This window comes from Giraffa tippelskirchi, chromosome 10 (assembly GCF_054371585.1).
Source record: "Giraffa tippelskirchi isolate mGirTip1 chromosome 10, T2T-mGirTip1v1.2.pri, whole genome shotgun sequence".
Lineage (NCBI taxonomy): Eukaryota > Metazoa > Chordata > Mammalia > Artiodactyla > Giraffidae > Giraffa > Giraffa tippelskirchi.
Window position 1 is genome coordinate 119,724,958 of NC_137284.1, and position 21,159 is coordinate 119,746,116.

A 21,159-nucleotide genomic window follows, 5' to 3' on the forward strand; every position below is an offset into this window, starting at 1 on the left:
TGGATTCAGAGAGAATGCATTGTCAGATCAGACAGAAGTGATGGCATTGGGAGAGATGGTTTGCCTAAATTTAATAATGGAATAGGAGAGAACAGACTGGAATGGAAAAAAAATAAAGAAATGCTGCAAAAGAAATGCTGTAGGGAGGAACCTGAAGGAAATGAAGGTTGAGAATGGGAGCAAAAAAGAGGACAGAGGGTAAATGGGATGGAGGGGGGTTTTGTAAGGAATATTTGATAATGACTTTTCCCCTTTGGTTAACTGAACACATATTAACTGCCTGCTGGAATGAAAATATGAGAAAGCTGTGACCTGTCTGTGAGGAGCTCAGAGTCTGAGAGGGGAGTCCTGCCTGTAAGGAGCTCACAGTCTGAGTGGGAAGTCCTGTCGGTGGGGAGCTCATAGTCTGGGGAGGGGGGTAGTTCTGTCCCTGTGAGGGAGACTATCACAGTCTACAGTAACTAGGGGATTACAGACAAAGCTTAGGGCTGGAAAGGCTGATTAGCAAGTCAGCACTTGCTTTGTGCCAGGTGCTGAATTAGAACCCCAGGACATGGTGGCAGTTAGGACCATCAAGGCAAGGAAAAGGAGCAGGTGAACAAGCAGTGAATGTGGCATTGGGCTCTCTGCTGTGGGCATCTGGTCCCCCGTCTCATGTAGCTGGTGACTGTGGGTGTGGATAAACTGGTGAGCTTGAGGGCAGAGGCAGAGAAGCAGAAGTGACATCCAGGACTCATCTCTCTCTGGGTAAATATGTGTAGAGTGTTGTATGACAAGCCTAAGACAGTGGCCTGGATTTCCAAGGCTCCTGGAGACTTGTGGCGAGTACCAGTTCCAAGACAACAGAGAACAATGTGAGGCCTTTCAGAGCCAGACACTCTGGACAGTTGCTGCTGCTGTTAAGAGTGGATTCCTGCCTGGGACTTTGGAAACCTGTTTGACCAAGGAATGGAATGCAGGCCCCAGGCTTGTGGAGGTGAGGATTCCATGTGTCATTAATTCCTAGAAACTCATGAGATGTGCACTGGCCACATACCCCTTCCCGGGTGGAGAAAGACCCCTAATGGGAACTGCTGAGAGAGCCTTAGGGAGCTGACCGTGGACCTTGGCCTTGAACTTAACACTGTCTTGCACTTGATGCTTCTCTGCTTTTCATTTTTGCAAGTCAAGTGGATGAAAAGTGGTGTCTTGCTCCATTATGTTTTTTACATTCCTCTGGTTATCACTGAGGCTGAGCATCTAAAAAGATACTGAAAAGATGTCTGTAATGTATTATTTATTCATTTTTGGCTGTACTGGATTTTCATTCCCGTGCGTGGGCTTTCTCTAGTTGTGGCGAGCAGGGGCTACTCTCTAGATGCAGTGCATGGGCTTCTCATCGTGGTGGCTTCTCTTGTTGCAGAGCATGGGCTCTAGGGCACGGGGGCTTCAGTAGTTCCAGCACGTGGGCTCAGTAGTTGTGGCACATGGGGCTTAGAACACAAGCTCAGTGGTTGTGGCACACAGGCTTAATTGCCCCACGGCCTGTGAGATCTTAGTTCCTGGACCAGGGATCAAACCGGCATCCTTTGCATTGACAGACGGATTCTTTTATTTATTTATTCTTGGCTACACTGGGTCTTCGTTGCTTTGTACAGGCTTTCTCTAATTGTGGCAGGTGGGGGCTCCTCTTTGTTGTGGTGCCCAGGCCTCTCTTGTGGTGGCTTCCCTTGTGGAGAACGGGCTCTAGGTGTGTGGGCTTCAGTAGTTGCGGCATGCGGGCTCAGTAGTTGAGGCTCATGGGCCTTAGAGCACAAGCTCAGTAGTTGCTTAGTTGCTCCCTGGCATGTGGAATCTTCCCAGACCAGGGATTGAACCCATGTCCCCTGCATTGGCAGGTGGATTTCTATCCACTGCGTCACCAGGGAGGTCCCTGTAATGTTTTACTTAGTAAACTGGCCTTTCAAATCCTTGCTCATTTAAAAAATTAGATGATTTTTTCTTCCTGATTTCTAAGAAATCATAGTATAGATATTATAATATTAATGTTTCTATCATTAAATTAGGTAGAATTTATGCCAATTTTGATGGATTTTGACCTACAGAAATGTCAGTTCCTTACCATTCCAGCTTACATGTTGCAAATGTTGTGAGCAGTTGCTTGACTAATTTTGCTCATGGAGTGGTTGTCACGTGAAAGGTTTAAGGTTTGGCTGGTTCAAATTTACCCATCATTTCATTTCATTTCTGTTTTTGTTTCTATTTAAGAATGCTTTCCTTTCTCTTGGGTCTTAACGATGTTCTACCATACTTTATTCTAATATTCATTTCTGCTTTTCCAATTCTGTTCCAATTTCATGGTTGATTCATTTGGAACTCATGTTATTTAGGTTATTTTTCATGAGTGAGCTGGTTTTCCCAGCATGATTTGTTGTGTGGCTCATCCTTTTGTAACTGAATATAACCGTGTTTCTCCCCTATGCTGAATTCCCATGTGTAGACCTGTCCATTGCACAAGTCTGATTTTACAGAGTTTGTACTGTACATACATAACCAGCCTGCCAGTGCAGGAGACATAAGAGATCCAGGTTCAATCTCTGGGTAGGGAAGATCCCCTGGAGTAGGAAATGGCAACCCACTCCAGTATTCTTGCCTTGGAAAATTCCATGGACAGAGGAACCTGATAGGCTACAGTCCATGGGGTTGCAGAGTCAGACATGACTGAGCACATACGAGCAATATTATAAGCATTGTCACACGTTTGCTCTTGAGAAGTCATGATTTCTCATTAGCCATTCTATATGTCATTTGTGGATATAAATTTTTTTCTTCTTTATTGCTTCAGTAACTTCTTTTTCCATGGCAGAAAGGGGTCTTTGATATCACTTTGTTTTATTCCTCATTACATACAATGAGAAGAATGGCATTATTTCATGCATATAAATTGAGTGCGTGTTATGTGTGACTTAGTTGGCTGGATCCCCCTAGCTGCTTCTGCATTCAGTCTATTTCAGCATGGTATCAGTTAAGTTTCTTCAGCAAAACAGAACCAATAGGATGTATATAGAGAAAGAAATTTACTGCAAAGAATTGGTCCCTACGGTATGGAGGCTAGGTCTTGTCTGTAGTTGGCAAGCTGTGATCCAGAAGAGCCAGTATGAAGTTCCTGTCTGAGTTCTAATCTAGAAGCAAGAGACGACCGATGTGCCAGCTTGGAGACAGTCGGGAAGGGAGAACCAATTCTTTCTTACTTCACCATTTATTCTATTCAGGCCCTCAGAGAATTGCATGAAGCCCACCACACTGGAGAGGACAATCTGCTTCACTTAGTCTACAGTTTCAAATATTTTTCTCATTCAGAAACACCCTCGCAGACACACCCAGAATACTGTTTAACCAAATATCTGGGCATCTTGTGGCTCAGTGAACTTGACACATAAAATTAGCCATCCCAAATATGTTGTTTTGGCTGCAGTCTTTGAAGAAAATCCAGCTCTATACAGATACGTATTTGGAAAGGAAAGCATATTCTTTTTTGATATTACATCAGAACTCAAATGATAGCTTCTTAGTTTCCAAAGAAGACATAAAAGTGGCCAATAGATGCACGCAGAGGTGCTCAGCTTCACTAATCCTGTTTTTCAGTTGCTCAGTTGTGTCTGACTCTTCGTGACTCCATGGACTGCAGCACGCCAGGCTTCCCTGTTCTTCACTATCTCCTGGAGTTTGCGCAAACTCATGTCCATTGAGTCAATGATGCCATCCAACCATCTCATCCTCTCTCGCCCCCTCCTCCTGAGGGAAATGCAAATCAAAACCACAATGAGATATGACCTCACACCTGTCATAATGGCTGTCATCAAAAACACAAGGGAAAACATGCTTTGGTAGGGTAGAGTAAAAGCAGAACTCTGGTACACTGTTGGTAGGAATATAAATTGGTTCAGCTATTGTGAAAAACAGTATGTAATTTCTTCAAAAAGTGAAAAATAGAGCTATCATATGATCCAGCAGTACCACTTTTGGGTATATAGCCAAAAGAAACAAAATCAGTACCTTCAATAGATGTCATATTGGTTGCAGGATTATTTACAATAGCCAAGACATGGAAACAACCTAAGTGTCCATCAATGGATAACTGAATAAAGAAAATGTGATAAAACATTTTCAGGTAGAAAAAAGAAGGAAATCCTGCCATTCACCATCATGAATCAGCAGTGTGCTAAGTCAAACAGAGAAAGATAAATATTGTGCCGTATCACTTAAACGTGGAACCTGAAATCTGAATCTGAGGGACCACCCATGGTGCTTGGCTTTTTGGGTGGAAAGTTCATAATACTCGGGTCACCTGCTTACACCCCAGGAACAGTGGGTCCACCTCTCAGGACCCTCACTTTAGCGCTATGGTGGTTTATGCAATTCAGTCTGATTAGTTAACCTTTGTGAATGTGATGATTTGCTCTGTAATGGCCTCAGGCTCTTGTCATAGCCCAGTGGGCCATCTACCATGAGTATGTCACACCACTGTCATGGTTCCACACACCAGAGTTCCTTTTTGGGTTGAATCGGTTTGTTGATCTGCTGCGTAACCAGTTACTCCCAAAGTTAGTGACTTACCGTGGCAGTAGCTTCTGTTCTCACTACTTCTGTGGATCAGGAATTCGGCAGTCATGTGGCCGGGCAGTGCTGGCTCAGCGTCTCTTAGGAGGCTGCATCATCTGAAGGCTCTCCTGGGGCTGGAGGACCCGCTTCCTAGGTGGCTTGCCACCTGGCTGCTGGCGGCAGGCCTCAATTCCTTCCCATGGGCCTCCTCCCCAGGGCTGCCTCGGTGCCTCACACGTGGGCGGGGCTCCTCTCAGAAGGGGGGGTCCAGGAGCCCAGAGCAGAGGTCACTCACCACACCCTCCACCGTCCTTCCTTGTCACACGACCCGCTCTGTCACTGTGTGAGGGGACCCGCTCTGTCACTGTGTGAGGGGACCGCACGGGGACACGGGCTCCAGGAGGAGCCCTGAGGCCATCTCGGGGGCTGACTGCCACAGGAGGTTGCTGCTGAGTGGTCCCGCCCCATTCAGTGTGTGCGGACAGAGCTTCCTCTGGGGCCGGGGAAGTCTTCACTGCATTTCCACTAATTCTCATCTTCTCTAAACGCCAGAAGGCCCACTCAGCTGCCTTCGTCTCTATCTCTGTACTTCCTGCTGGCCTCTGGCCCCTGGCTGTCCTGCTGTCTGAGATTTTAATCTGGTGTGAAAGCCCCTTTATTCCAACGGCTAGCCTATCTTGATTAGAAAATCACTCATCACCTTTGCTGGGTGGACCCATTAGAAAATGTAGAATAAATATTTGTCTTTGTGAATAATTTCACAAACCTTGGATGCGTAGAAAGAGCTCAAAAACTAGATCTTACAAAGATAATACCCTTGGCTGTTCCCTGCTTGAGTTCCAGGGATCCGCAGCCCTTGGGCTCCTTTTCTTTATTGGTTTGCTTCACCTTCATTCAGTCCCAGGTGGGCTGTGAGTTAGGGTTTTCAGAAGACATAGTGGATGAAAAGTTTGGGCCTTGAAGTGCTGACTGCGATTTGGGATCTGTCTCCTGACCTCAGGCCTTGTTCTTCCAGGACGCCACACTTCTATACATTGATGCTGTGTTTTGCAGTGTCAAAGCAGGGTCCTTTGAATGATGGCATTTTGGCATCACCATAACCCTGGAAGAGGAAAGAGGCCTGGTTCCACCTAGGGCAGCCCAGCCAGGCTGGGCCAGAAAGCCCCCAGGTCCTGTGCCCCCAAGCCTGGGTCCCTGTCCTCTATCCCACAGTCACCCCATGGGTTTATCAGATAGATAGATGCCTGCTTGGAGCCCACAGGGGCGCCTGCACTGCGCTTATTTGGTGCAGTTGCTTCATTCCTCACTGTCTCCCTGTCCTTCTGTCTCTGCATGGGAGCATCAGCAGACAGGCCCCAGTGCCCTGAGCCGCTTTGGTGGGGGGAAGCTTTCATGTCCTGTAGGCACAGCTGCAGACCATGGAGGGTGGGCCTGTGAAATCCACATTGGTTCCGGCTCTCTCTGCATTGTTGGGGCCTCCGAACCAGCACATGCCTCTCTCAGTCCTCACAATGGCCTGGGTTGAAGGATCCCCCGCAGGAATTTAGGTGTGGATTTGTTCTGACAGTCAGTTCTTAGGTCGTCCGGAAGTGGAAGAAGCGTGGAACGCAAATGTCCAATTTCTCACTAATTTAAAGGCGCCAGTCCTGAGTCTTCTGGGGCATTTTCAAGTTTCTCTCCTTTGTTGAGGGAGAAGCTATAATTTGCAGGCAAACACTGATACTTTCTACCGCTCAGCTTCACTGCCTTTCTCTTCCCGAGGTACTGATCTGGTGGCCTGAACCCCTGGAAGAACCCGTGTGTTTGTAACTCCTCTCCAGAGTTCCCTGCGCCCTCTGCCACTGCTGACACTGCAGAGGTGGCTGGGTTCCTGGACACCATGTCCACCCACCCCACGCTCTGTTGAACTCAGTGTTGTGTCCTAAGCGAAAAACAACCTCCCTCTGTCTGGACTTTTCTCAAGGATTTAGAGATGGAAATGTAAAAATTATGGAGAGACTGCTCAACACACCTTCTTTTTCCTTCTCTTGCAGCCTGCAAGTATTCCTGTCACAAGAAATGTGAAGCCAAGGTAAGTGTTACATCGCTCTCCCGTGGGGCTTCTGGAGACGAATTGGCCCATGTTGAATGATGTGTATGGGAGGAGACTGCATTGGATCGTGGCCACAGAAACGAAACTCTTTTAAGAAATGGCTGCTAGGGTCTATAGTTTTCATCTCAAGAATAAACTGAGGAGCTATGAAATCCATGTTTTTAATTATAGAAAAATAACTCTTAAGAATTTGGTTTCAGAAAAGAATTTGGTAATTTTGTCCTGGCCGTGTCACAATCCTTTCTCCACATCACATGATCCCTTCTTTCTAATCACATCGACGTGCTGCTGTTGTGTGGGCAGGGGGGCGGGTAGGGTCTGGGGCACATGGCTGGCCTTGGGGATTTTTCTGGTTTCATTTTTGAATGTAGTTCATAGATGAGATTTGGAGGGCTTCCCAGGTGGTGCTAGTGGTAAAGAACCTGCCTGCCAAGGCAGGAGACGTAAGAGATATGGGTTCGATTCCTGGGTTGGGGAGATCCCTTGAGGAGGAAAGGACAACCCACTCCAGTATTCTTGCCTGGAGAGTCCCATGGACAGAGGAGTCTTGTAGGCTGCAATCCATGGGGTCGCAAAGAGTTGGACACTACTGAAGTGACTTAGCGTGCATGTACATGGATGAGTTGGGATTTTCAGGCAGTCATGGAAGTATGGGGACCCTGAATCAGGGAATTTGTCCTGCATTTGTGCATTCCCTGGAAGGGTTAAATTGCTGAGTGGCCCCACGAAGCACTTGAGGTCTGGTGTGCTGGGTTGGGTGCAGAGCTTTGATTAGTGGGGAATGAGGAGGCCTGGAAATGACATATGGAAGCTGCTGCTGCTGCTGCTGCTAAGTCGCTTCAGTCGTGTCCTACTCTGTGCGACCCCATAGACGGCAGCCCACCAGGCTCCACCATCCCTGGGATTCACTAGGCAAGAGCACTGGAGTGGGTTGCCATTTCCTTCTCCAGTGCATGAAAGTAAAAAGTGAAAGTGAAGTCGCTTAGTCGTGTCTGACTCTTAGCCTACCAGGCTCCCCCGTCCATGGGATTTTCCAGGCAAGAGTACTGGAGTGGGTGCTATTGCCTTCTCCAATGGAAGCTGCAGGCACCCCTAGATAAGGCCCTGATTTTCTACGTGGGTCCTGGTGTCTGCATCTCTCACACATTCTAAGTGTGATGTTACCTTCAATGGGGCCAGGGCCCACGCATAGCCTCTCCTTTTTGGGACCCCCTCAGATGCCCTGCAGGTCACCCTGTGGCTGGAGGTCCAGGGAGATGGGGTTTAGAGAGTCTTGGGATTTTGTCGCTGCTCTAGACCTCATGGGTCAACCTTTCCTGGTCCTTGGGCTCTTGAGTGGAAGAAATGTGTGCTGGAGGCCAGCTTTGTGGAACTGTGGGCTGGCTTCACGTGTGTGCTCTTCATGTGAGGATCCTGGTTTCCTCCACTCTCCTCACCATACACACAGGCATGCACATGCAGTCACACACAGTCCACACTCGCCCATGCGCCATACATGCACACACTTCACACACATGCATGCAGTTTACTCACATGGGCATGTGCACACACATAAAGCTAGAAAAGTTACAGGTTGCTCTAGCCCTGCTTTTTTTCAAGAAAGAGATTAAATGAACGAACTTTCTTATTAAACTTTTTGTTATGGAGCGTTCGGGACTCATGGGGAAGTGGCAAGGCTAGGATAGAGTGCAGTACTGCTCTGTTATCCAGCCCCTAAGCTGGCCACGGAGAAGGCAATGGCACCCCACTCCAGTACTCTTGCCTGGAAAATCCCATGGACAGAGGAGCCTAGTAGGCTGCAGTCCATGGGGTCGCTAAGAGTCGGATACGACTGAGCGACTTAACTTTCACTTTTCACTTTCATGCACTGGAGAAGGAAATGGCAACCCACTCCAGTATCCTTGCTTGGAGAATCCCAGGGGCGGTGGAGCCTGGTGGGCTGCCGTCTATGGGGTCGCACAGAGTCAGACACGACTGACGTGACTCAGCAGCAGCAGCAAGCTGGCCAACCACCCACCCAACCCCGCCCGAATCCCATTCTCTTCCGAGATGTCACATGATATGTGCTTTAGTTGGTTCAAGATCAGGCCCCGTGGTGGGGCTTTGGGGCACTTCTGCTGTCACTTCCGGTCTCACTGTGGAGAAGGCTTCCCCTTTCTGTCCAAGGCCAGGCGTTCTTGCTCACTCTTACCACTGGGCGTGACTGATTTCTAACCTTGGTTATTTTAGGTCTGCTTTGCCATAGATATGCTCTTCTCTCCATCGTGCTATGTACTTTCAACCCAAGAAACTGTGTCAGAGCAGAGATTCCTGTACGCAGTGGAGGTGTGGATGATGCCATCCTGGGGGTACACTTCAGATTTCCAAGAGGGTTTTCTCCCATCTACCTGGTGAGGGTTTGGACTGAACCCCAGCCCCTGAGAGTCCCAGTTACAGTGAGCCTTGTACTTCGGAGCTTGTTCCCCAGAGCCTCAGTTTCTTCATGTGTAAAATGAGCTTCGGGAGTTGGTGATAGACAGGGAAGCCTGGCGTGCAGCAGTCCAGGGGGTTGCAAAGAGTTGGACACGACTGAGTGACTGAACTGAACAGAAAATGGGTGAATAATACATCTACAATCCACTTGAATCGGCTTGCTTTTAGCTATTAATTAGGGTAATTATTTAAATTTTAAGGAAGTGGAATGAGTTATATATAATCCACATCACCGCATGGGGAAAACAGAGGAGAAAGCCATGCCCAGAACCCTATTTGTCCTGTGTCATTCTGCATGTGTGCACGTGTGCACACGCCAGCACATGTGTGAGCATGCATCATGTAGGTGTGCCTGTGTGTACTTTCTCATGCGACACTCTGGCTGGCCACTCTTGACCCACCGCTGCAGACTGAGCCCCGCTGCCCTTGGCACCGATTCTCAAAGGAGACCTGGTGCCGGCCACTTAGGGGATTGAATTCTTTGGTTCAAAGAATATTCCAAAAGCCTTAACTATCACTGATTACGGCATTTCTAGCCACAGTAATTGGCAGTTTGCTCGGGATAGTTAAGCTTTTATTCTTATTAGATCATGGTGGAGGGGGAAATGTATCCGTATTCATTTTTTTTTTTTTTTGGATAATGCAGCTTTGAATGGCAGGAGAGAATGCCACTGGCAATAACAAAGACTCTTCTTATTCCAGAACTATAATGCTGGTGCTGCTGAGCAGATCATAAATTCTCAGCCGCCCCTGAAGATAAGCACGGGGTGGGGTGGGGGGTGGGCAGTTCGGTCTCCCAGGAGCTGAGCCACGGCTCCCCCACACGGCTGGGTCCTTGATCACTGCACGTCTGTGCCTAACTGTGCGTGTCCAGATTTCTTTCAGACTGAGAAAACTTAGGTGAAGCTCTGGTTGAAAACACTGGCTTTGATCTAATGACTGACTTGGGGATGGAGTGGTCAGTGGGTCCCCTGTGTGCTGGGAACACTGGAGGAGAGGGCACAGCACGCGTGTCATTGTGTGGTGTGTTACTATGTGGTGAGTCCTGCTGGCATTGTCATGGCCCTGCTGCTGTCCATCAGAGGCTCCCAGCTGGGCCCAGGATGTCCCCTTGGTAGAGCTGAAGATATGGAAGGAGAGAGTCACCCTGCAAAAAAGGGACTGAACCATGGATTGGGTGCTCAGGCAGGGGAATGGAGCCTTGAGCTAGGACAAGGGTCTCTTTCTTCTTGGCTGTTGGGCAGTATGTCCCCTCAGACGAGGCCCTGCCGTCCAAGGGCACATGGAGGCAGAGACCTAGGCTTTTATCCTTTTTGTCTGCTGGAGCAAGTCCAGTTCCCTGGAGCCTCAGTTCCTTCATGTGTAAAATGGGTGAATAATACATCTACAATCCACTTGAATCAGCTTGCTTTTAGCTATTAATTATGGTAATTATTTAAATTTTAAGGAAGCGGAGTGAGTTATGTATAATTACTGGGAAGTTTGGAATTCCAAATATCTTGCTCCCTGGGAGGCTGTGCTTGTTCATGGGTGCCACGTGAGCTGTTTGGGCATTGTATCTTGTTTTTTTCCTGGCCTCTGGCTGACTCATTGGTAAGAGAAAAAAGGAAGTAGGAGAAAAGAAATAAAGCTGTTTCAGGAAGGCAAACAATGGTGAGGAGACACTTAGGGGATGGGATCACTGGTGGGGCACCCCTAGACGTGGCAGAGATGGGGTTCCTTGAGCTTTGGTGAGTGAGTGTGAACACTATACCTCCACTAGGTTTTTGCAAATGTTAGGCCCCATATAGGGGCTGAGCTGTGAGTTGGCAGAAAGGAAAGAGCGAGAATTTTTTCATAAAAGTCCTGGTTGGTCGAGCACAGAGCCTGTGAGGGTCTGTGTGTTCATCACCCCAGGTCCTCACGTACACAGGCAGCTTAACAGTCTCATCTGAAACATGATGGGTGATTGTAATCCAACAGGGTGGGTTTGGGTGACATGAGATTGATAACAAAGTACCTAACCAGTGACTGGCTCCTAATGGGTGCTCAGAAGGAATGAAAACCAGCTACGGTGTTGAGGGATTGTCAGTAACGTGCTGAGCTGTGCCTTTTCTAACTTTGATTGTCACAGCCTCCCTCGGAGGTCATTGTGTCCTCGTCCCAGCCTTACAGGTGACCCTGAGACTTGAAGAAGTCACACTGCCCACCGAGGAACAGGACCTGAGAGCCATGTCCTACCTGCAAACCCTGACCTGGCCTCTCAGTGAATGTTTACACTTCCCTTCCCTCCTCCTCCCACTCCTTGCACTAAGGAAAGAGGTGGTTAATTTTTAAACTACCCAATTCAACAAACGTTTCCTGATTTGCTGTCAGTCAGGCCCCGAGCTGGGTGTCTAGATGTAGCTTGCTGACCTCAGGTCCATTTCGGCCTGCCGCCCGTCCGGGACCGACCAGGGGGCGGGGCCAGTCCAGGTAGAGGATTTCACTTATCCACCTACGGTAGACAGGTAGGTGCCTGTGTTTTGATATTTGGCTTTTGATTTTTTAAAAAATTGATAGTAAAATAATAAAATCTAGCGGTAAGTAGGAAGAATTTATACACCCCTCTTACCATCAATATCCACACAGCCATGTGTGGTGCACTTGTTACAATGGATGTGCCAATATCGATGCATTATTATTAACTGAAGTCCATAGTTTATGTTAGGGTTCACTCTTGGTGTTGTTCATTCTGTGGGCTTGAACAAACATATAATGACATGTTTCCATCGTTACAGTATCGTTAGAGTAGTTTCACTGCCCTAAAAATCCTCTATACTCCACCTGCTCATCCCTCCTCCCTCATAACCCCAGGAAACTGCTGATCTTTTTACAGTCTCCATAGTTTTACCTTTTCCAGAACATTATATATTTGGAAGTGTACGGTATATATGGCCTTCCCAGGTGACTCTAGTGATAAAGAATCCGCCTGCCAGTGTAGAAGAATGCAAGAGATGCAGGTTCCGTCTCTGGGTCAGGAAGATCCCCTCGAGGAGGAAATGGCAACTCACTCCAGTATTGTTGCCTGGAAAATTCTGTGAACTGAAGAGCCTGGTGGGCTACAGTCCATGGGGCCGCAGAGAGTCGGACATGACTGAGCAACTAAGCAGCAGCATACATTATATAGCCTTTTCAGACTGGCTTCTTTCACTTAGTCTTATATATTTAAGTTTGCTCCATGTCTTTTTATGGTCTGATAGCTCATTTCTTTTTAGTGTTGAGTAACATTGCACTGTCTGGATGTACTGTGGTTTATTTATCTGTTTGCTCGGTGAAGGACGTCTTTGTTGCTTCCCTGTCTTGTTTTTTATTTTTCACACGTTGTCACTGGGATCAGAAGGGCCAGCAAGCCCTAGTAAGTTCTGCTTTTCTTCTGGGCAATTTTGTTTCTTTTCCTGCAAGATCCCTCTCCTGTTAGACTGTTCTCACTGATCTTTTTTTGACTCATTATAATTAGTAGAAAAGTCACTTGACACATTTCATATTGATAAAGGCATGTTCATGGCTGCGGCTGTTGTCTCACTGGAAACTGTTACTCTAAGGCCAGCGTTTGGGGAACAGCCCCATGTATGAATTCCTACCAGGCAGTTCTGGATCTGCCCTTCAGTCAGCAAGCCATATGCAGCTGTGCTGCTGCTGCTTAGTCACTTCAGTTGTGTCCAACTGTTTGTGACACCATGGACTGTAGCCTGCCAGGCTCCTCTCCAGGCAAGAATACTGTCCATGCCCTCCTCCAGGGGATCTTCCTGACCCAAGGATCGAATCTGGGTCTCTTGCATTGCAGACAGATTCTTTACCACTGAGCCACTAGGGACGCCCATGCAGCTGTGCTAGGAGAGTGCTATTTTATATAAGCATGGCAGTTTCCTCTGCATGAAAAATTCATGTTTTTAAATCCCAAGTAATCTGATTGTGGGGTCTTGGAGCTCTCCTTCAAGGTGTAGGAGGTGGCCAGCAGGATGGAATCACTGTAATCTGGAGAAGCTCATCCCGTGAACAACACTGCTACTGGTGGTTCTGGTGCCACCTTTTATTTTCACTTTTCTGAGTGTGGGCCTTACCAGACACTGCTCGGCACGGGACAGACTGGCAGACATTACATGAGAGGAAACAGGCTGTTGAAGCTGGTGGTGGCATGTGGCCAGGTGATATTATCACGTGGCTGTGTAGTTGATTGTCTCACTCCTTCACGACTGATTTGTTCTCTGGTGCAGCCTAAGTTCGGAGAAGGCAATGGCACCCCACTCCAGTACTTTTGCCTGGAAAATCCCATGGACGGAGGGGCCTGGTAGGCTGCAGTCCATGGGGTCGCGAAGAGTTGGACACGACTGAAGCGACTTAGCAGCAGCAGCAGCAGCAGCAGCAGCCTAAGTTTAAGCTATAAAGCTATATTTATGTAGAATTAACTAGTCCTTCCCCAGAAAAGCCCAGAAGGAAATTATAATCTTAGTTTGAAATAGATTTATTTTAAATAAATCATGTAATATACAAATATGCCCTTCTGCTTTCTCTAAATCATCACTTTTCATTCCATGTGGCATAGTGACTAAGAAGGTGGCCTCCCCACATACCTAATGTGAACCTGTACTCCCTGGCTGCACATTCAGCCTTTTGGCTAGTTACCTAATGGACTGGGGTCCTCTGGGGGTGGGGAGGGCAGCAGGAGGGAGCCTAGGTTGCTGTGGGTCCTAATGCACTTTGCTATTTAGACTAGGACATTGGGGGCACCCTGGGAGCCTACTTTTGAACCACATCCTTCTCACTCTAGCCTGGGAGCCAAACCCTTGATCCTCTGGGGGTCAGTTGTCACAGATTCCTGGTTGGCAACCTCATCTGTGAGGGGAGGGGTGCCTGAGCCTGGGCATTGCTCAAGTTTCCCAGAATACCTTTTGAAATCCTGGGAGCATGTGTTTTGTGACTTCATTAGTGGCTTGGCTCCATCCTTTAGGGGAGGACTTGATGTTTGGTGAATCCCAAGGTGGATCCTGGCACTGGAATGCTGTGCTGGTCGCCCCTGCCTGCAGTCGTGCCTCTTCCCCAGGACCTGACTCAGACCAGAAGGCAGTTGCAACAGGGTTTTAGTTTCATCAGTTTTGTTTTAATTGATAACACAATGACTGGAATATGTGTAAAGTGTCTCAAGGTGACTTTTGAAGAGCCACAGTCATTTAAATGTGTATATTTGGGAAGGTTCGTTCAAAAACAGCCCTTCCCTCACTTTCATCTTCAGCCAGTACAACTTATAGTCCTTTATAGAGAGACCACTTGGGTGAGGGCCCGGTGACAAATTACCCATTGCCCTGTGTCCCCCACATCTGTAGGATTTGGGGGAATGGGAGGAATGATAGTAGTAAAGTTTTGAAATTTTTTTTTTTTAGCAAATTGATCTCAGTTAATTATTGGAACCGCAAACGGGAACTTGGTTACACAACAGACGATCAAATGCAGTCAAGCAAGCTTGCTTGCTGAGGCCGGAGACGGGAGAGGACAGGTTCCTTGCCTGCAAAGCATCAGGATGCGGGTGCAGCTGGGCTCTGCTGACAGAGAAGGGCACCCAGGACTACTGGGGTCCTCAGTTCAAAGCAGACATCACCCTTTGTGAGGAGAGTAACCATGGAGTGTGTGCTCGTCCTGGGTCAGCAGGGCAGGAGTCCGGCTGTGGCGTGTGCCTTGTGCAGCCTGGGACGTGTCATGGAGGAAGAGCTGTCCCGGGGCCAGGCTGCTGTGGGCACCTGTCACTCAATTGTAAACAAAAACAAGGGAAAGCACTCAGTGAATATTTCCCTCCTTTCTGGGTGTGACTGGATTCACTGGTTCATGAGATTCTGTAATAGATGATTATGTATTGATATGTCCCTGTAATCTGCACTCCTTTTGGGAGTATAGAAGTAGAAAATGGAAATTTCCACATGTAGCTGTCAGAAACATCTCCTAAAGCCATGAGACCCACAGGGGAAGGGGCCCTTGGACCTGGGGCTGGGTTCTGATGGCCCCATGGCAGCTCTGTGAGTGTGGGTGTCTCCTCCTACAAAAAGGAGTAAGGCAGTGTGCCCTAGATGCCCAGGGTGTCCTCTGTGCATCAGTAGATGGTCCTCACGGTGCCCTCCTTTCATGCCCATGCTGTCTGTTCTGGGTCCTAGCGTGTGGTCTACGAAGAGGCAGGTTCCTGGGACTTCCCTGGTGGTTTTGGGAGTGATCTCCAACTCTGGCCGGTGACACGACCCATCCAGTAGAGCAGGTTCAAGCCAGCTTTTGTTCTCTGAGATCCTCTCTCTGCTCCTTTTCTGTCTGTTGTGTCCTAAGCACTAGATTCAGGCTGGGAGAGGTGACAAAACCCTGCCTGACTTCATTGTCCCCTATCCCCTTGTGGGTGGGCCTCAGGGATCTCTGCAGGTCCCATGCTCAGGGTGCTGGCTTTGGACCTATTCCCCCCATATCTGGACACACTGTGCCTTGTGGCAGCTCCCCCACCCCCATCTCCACTGCAAGCCACCTCCTAGCATGTGTGTCTATGGACCGCACCTTGAGGGTGAGGGCCTCTGAGAACAGAGGGCCAGCACTGAGGTCACAACCCAAAATGTGGCTCACCTAGCCCTGGTGATGACCAGAGTGTGTCTGTGGGTGTTTCGCGGGGGTCTGTGTTGGCATCTTCAGGCCTCTTGTCCAGAATTGCTTACAGCCGTACACAGAGAAGGACATTTCTGATCAAGTGGCTGGTTTTACTTTTGTGTAGCTACTTCTAGAGGATAGTTGTCATATTTTAGAAACTCATTTCTCCTGTTTTAGCAGCAGGATAGAAATAATCAACTAAACATTTGAGTCCCCGCCTTCACATTTTAATCTGTGAAATTAAACTCCAGTTGTACTCTGTGCTTTGTTTTTTCTCTAGGAAAGCTATTTATTTTGAACCAGGATTCAGGAAGTGCCTGCCTCCCATCTTCCTTCAAGCACAGAAATAGCTCCTGGGATGCCCTCTGGTCACCTCTGGGTACAGCTGGCACAGTTCATTTTTGTGTGTTTCTAGGTGTTTTGACTCTGGCCTTCTCATGTGTCCTGTGTATCTCTGCACCTTTCAACTCCTTAGTCCCCCAGGAACTTTTGGAGCCAGCCGGCCTCCCTTCTGTCCTAGCAGAGCTGGGCACTGGGCTCTGGGCTGCCGGCCTCCCCTTCCCCTGCTTAGACCATCATTAGAATAAACTCATAAGAGCTTCTTTCTAGGGGATTGGGAGGTAGACTGTGTGAATGGCTCCCACAGGCTATGAAGTCAGAACTTCTGTCCTTGTAGAGGTTTTCATTTTTACTTTTAATAAGTGTTTTTTGGGGGAGTTGCCCAGCCATAGGACACCCTCTGGAAGCTTAGTGGTGCCCAGCAAGGATGGAAGCCTGTTCTGGCAGAGGAGGCTGCTGGAAGGAACTTGTGGGCATTTGGGGGAAGAACTGGCAGATAGGATTGGTGTCCTGGCCAGATGGGGATAGGGTTGCCGACAGTTCTTAGGCTTTCCTTTTGGGATTCTGTGTGGAGAGTGACACCATTAGCAGGATTTTGCTAATGTGGGTGGAGGTTTAGCTTCATCAGGGTGAACTCCTGTGGGTTTAGTGGGACATGTTTATGTGGACATTCAGAGTGAGCTAGCTGGCCCTGTGCAGCCTAATGCTAAATTTTTAAGTTTTTCTTCTGAGATTTGATGATAAGTTATGATCTATTAAAATTTGTCATTTTTTTCTCCCTTTTCTTGTCAGTCCTTCCCTGGATCAAAGGACAGTTGGCAAAAACCAGGTTATTCATTGTACTATTCTTAGATACTTCTGACAAAATATTTTTTGAGAAATTTCCTTGGTATTCCCCCTTTGTGGCACGTACCATTTCCGTCCTTAAAAACTGTTGCTTCTGTAGGTGCCTTTTCTTCCTTTCCTCTTTGTAACAAGGAGAGTGTTAAAAAGTCATGGGGGTGGTGTCATACCATTTCTAAACTCTTGTCTTAAAAAAAGCAAAAGCACACACAGTATTTGTCCTGAATTTTTGGTGCAGCTCCTGACTCTGTTTCTCCTGGCTCCACCCATCTTGTACAACAAAGTGTTGTTATTTAGGCTGTTCTGGTTGAGATGTTTAAGCCTGAGGGAAGGGTCCTTTCTCTTGTATTGCTGTCTGTAAAGACTTCCCAGCCTTGCAGGTGTCCTTGTGGAATGAGAGAGAAGCAAAGAGCTTGGTGCCTGGTGCAGGGGAGAGGGGAGGGGAGGGAGGAGCTAAGTGGGGGAAGAAGGGAGGGAGAGGGGCTCGCTGTGGGGGAAAGGGGAGGGGAGGGGCTTTTGGAGGGGGCGGGGCTAAGTGGGGAAGGGGAGGGGCTAAATGGGGGAAGAGGGAGGGGCTTGCTGGGGAAGGGGAGGGGCTTCCTGGGGGAGGGGAAGAGGCTTAGTGGGAAGAGAGGGAAGGAGAAGTCTTGATGGGAGGAAGGGCTTGGTCAGGGAGCAAGAGCGTCTGTCTTATCTGTGGGTCTGCTGAAGAAGGAGCCTGTAGTCCAGCCTTGAAGTAGGGGCATGACTGGGTAGGAAGGGAAAGGTGGGCTTTCTCAGCAGAGGAACCAGCCGAATGGGCTCAGAGGGGAGAGATGACCCTGGGCCCCTGTGGATAGAGAGGGGAGGTGAGGGGGGTGTGGAGCTGCAGTGTGGAGTCCGACACTGTGCTGGATCCCTGCACCCCAGGGAGGGCAGGGCACTGTGTGCGGCCTGCCCACCTTGGGCCAGCGTGCACCCTGGGGTGGGGTTGCTTCCTTCTTGGGGTACCTGTGTGATGGGAAGGACCCCTGCCTTTCTGGGGGTGACAGGAGCAGCCCGCTAGAAGGATGCATGCAGCTGTCCTGTGGAGTGCTGACCGGTGTGGGCATGTAGGCCGAGTGACACAGGAGCAAGCCAAGGCAGGCTGTATGGAGGTCTCGTTTCTGTCCTTCTGTTGGGAGTCCTTGGGAATGTTCTGCCACAGGTGCTTGGGTCCCATCCAGTCGTCCCCATGTGCCTTCTCATCAGTCAGGATCTTCACCTTTATTTTGAGCAGGAACAAAGCAAAACATTTTGCTTAATGTGGTCCTTAACTTGCTAAGACCACTGGTTGAGTTGTATTCACAGCATTAACTGCCAGACGTGCCATCTAAACATATCCGTCCCAGAAGCACGTGGAGTTCTGGGGAGCCGCGTGTGTCTGTGTGGTCACGGGCCATGCTGTGGGACAGCACCTCTCAGATATCCTTGCCCCTCCCAGGCCCGTCTTGGTGAACAGGGGGTCAGGGAGATGCCCTCCTGTTCCTCCACCTTGAATGTGATGACAGAAGCAGTCTTGCTGCTGCAGCTGCATCCTCAGGAAATGCTGTCTGACCACTGCTGTGGGATGTGTGTGTTGGGAGAGACAGACAGAATCCTCCCAGCCGGACAGGATGGTCCTCTTGGAGGGACGGGAGTTTCCATCACAATCTGATAGTGTGTATCTTGACAGCCTTTCCTGATTAAGTTCACATCCCTCCTGTAAGGTGATAGTATCCATTTCACAGAGTTCAGACAGCAGGGGGCCACCTGAGTCCCTCAGGCCAATTAGGAGAGAGCAGGGGGCATTCTAGTAACTGAATGTCAGTCTCTGAAGCAGAGTCCTAAGCTTTTTCTATTCTTCCGTAGCTGACTCTGTGGCACCTGAAACTAAGATACATATTTTAAAATAAACTTCTGTGTAACACTGAAGCATGCATTCAGAAAGGTCACTGATCATAAATCTCCAGCTTGATGTGTTTTGATGGTGGGTGCATCTGTGTGGTCACATCACAGGTGGGGAGTTGAAGTGTGCTCGGCGCTTTGAATCCTCCTGTGCCACTGGGGCCCTCTACTTGCTTGCACCCAGCTTGAGTTTGCTGGGCTTTGCACCTGAAGCAGTGGACTCCCAGAGGACACACTCTCTCCCCCATCTTCCTCGTTCTACCACTGACATCTGAGCCCCTCGTCCGTCACCTTGTGGTGCACCCAGTGTTTTTTAAAGTGCCTTGCCTGTTGGGACACAGTGAAAGCGGGGGAGGGATGTTCTGCCATGCTTGGGCTTCTTGCAAGAAATTATTGGAAAAATAAGAATAGTTTTTAGAAGACTTATCTAAGGGAAACTAGTGAAATGATCCCAGTGATTTTCCTTCTCTCTCTTCCACCACCACCGTCCCCCCCACCCCCGCCTGTATCCAGGGGCTGTGGGGGGACAGGCGGGACCAATAAGGCTTAATTGCATTTGTAGGGCGGTGTGTTCTCATGCGGATTAGACAGGCTAAATTGGGCTTTAACTCTCAGTGGGAGAACAGTTTCCTGAGGAATGTGAACCTAATTAGGGATTCCAGGGTCACGCCTGATAAAGTTAAGGAAAAGTACTTGAAGCACTTTTGCTTGAAGGAGGCAAATAAGTTAATAAAGCCTTGAAGATTGGCATTTTGGGAGCCATCCGTTTGCATGGAGTCTGTCATTCTTTGGAGGTTTGTGTTGGACCCCTCACTGGAGTTCCCCCATCCCAGAGGAGCATTTTTACAGACCACCTGCCCAAATCTGCCTGGATGACGTTGTGAGAATGGCCTTCATTCCCCATTGGCCCTCTCAGGCCTTTGATGGTGGGTGCTATGGACTGAATGTGGCCCCATACCCAAATGCATAGGTAGTTACCTCAACCTCCAGGACTTTAGAATGTGAATGGACTTGGAAATAGGGTCTTTTAAGAGGTTTTGTTGTTGTCCTTTAGTCCCTCAGTCCTGTCCAACTCTTTGCGACCCCATGGACTGGAGTACACCACGCTTCCCTGTCCTTCACTATCTCCTGGAGTTTGCTCAAACTCGTGTCCATTAAGTTGATCATACCATCCAACCATCTGATCCTCTGTCCCTTTTCATGCCCTCAATTTTCCCCAGCATTAGGGTCTTTTCCAATGAGTCAGCTCGTCATACCAGGTGGCCAAAGTATTGGAGCTTCAGCTTCAGCATTGGTCCTTCCAATGAATATTCATGGTTGATTTCCTTTAGGATTGACTGGTTTGCTCTCCTTGCTGTCCAAGGGACTCTCAAGAGTCTTCTCCAGCACCCCAGTTCAAAAGCATCAATACTTTAATGCTCTGCCTTCTTTATGGTCCAACTCTCACATCCGTACATGACTGCTGGAAAAACCATAGCTTTGACTAGATGGACGTTGATCAGCAAAGTGATTGTCTCTGCTTTTTAATATGCTGTCTAGGTTTAAAGAGGTGGTGAAGGTATAATGGGATCCTATGGGTGGCCCTGACCCTATACAACTGGTGTCCTTACAAGAGGAAATCACACAGAGGGAAGACAAGGTGAGGAGCGAAAGTAGCTTCTGCACGCCAATGAGAGAGGGCTCAGGAGAAACCGGCCCTGCTGGCACGTCGGTCTCTGATTCCCAGTGTCTGGACTGTGATGACACATTTCTGTTGTGTGAGTCATCCAGGCTATGGTATTAGTTATGGCGTCCCGAGCCCACTAAGACAGCAGACATGCTCCCTCTCAGATTGTGAGCTCTAGGGAGGGCAGTTTTCCTCTTTTCATCATTCTACCCCCTAGTTATAATAAACGGTAGTAATGGAAATAGAAATAATTGGACTTTTATCTTTTCTCAGTCATCTGTAATGGGCACAGAAAACATCTTGCTGCTTTATCGATCAGTAAGATGAAATGAAAGAAGCAGAAGCTGTGCAGTCATACAAGATAAAGATGATAATGAAGTTTCTGCTCCTCCTCCCACCAGACTGCTGCCCTGTGCAGAGACAAGGGAGGTGTCACCCCCACCCCATTACTGTGAAGTCCCCTAAGCCAGTGTATCCACCATTACTGTAAAGTCGCCTCGGCCAGTGTATCCAGCATGACTGTAAAGACGCCTCGGCCGGTATATCCACCATTACTGTAAAGTCCCCTCAGCCAGTACATCCATATCCCTTTCTCCAGCTCCATGTCTGGGGTGCGAGGGGGAGAAGGTGG

At 48.5% G+C, this 21,159-nt stretch overlaps 1 protein-coding gene across 18 annotated transcripts in view; it reads left to right on the forward strand.

The window, feature by feature from the left end:
* TNS3 (tensin 3) overlaps window positions 1–21,159 on the forward strand; it is a 220,368-nt gene that overhangs the window by 46,227 nt on the left and 152,982 nt on the right. For all 18 annotated transcript variants that reach the window (XM_081536801.1, XM_081536800.1, XM_081536793.1 and 15 more), the window contains one exon: window positions 6,615–6,652. Coding sequence is in view for 7 of the 18 variants with exons in the window: in XM_081536785.1 (XP_081392911.1) it covers window positions 6,615–6,652 (38 nt within the window). In the remaining 11 variants the exon portion in view is untranslated. The remainder of the gene's footprint in view (window positions 1–6,614; window positions 6,653–21,159) is intronic.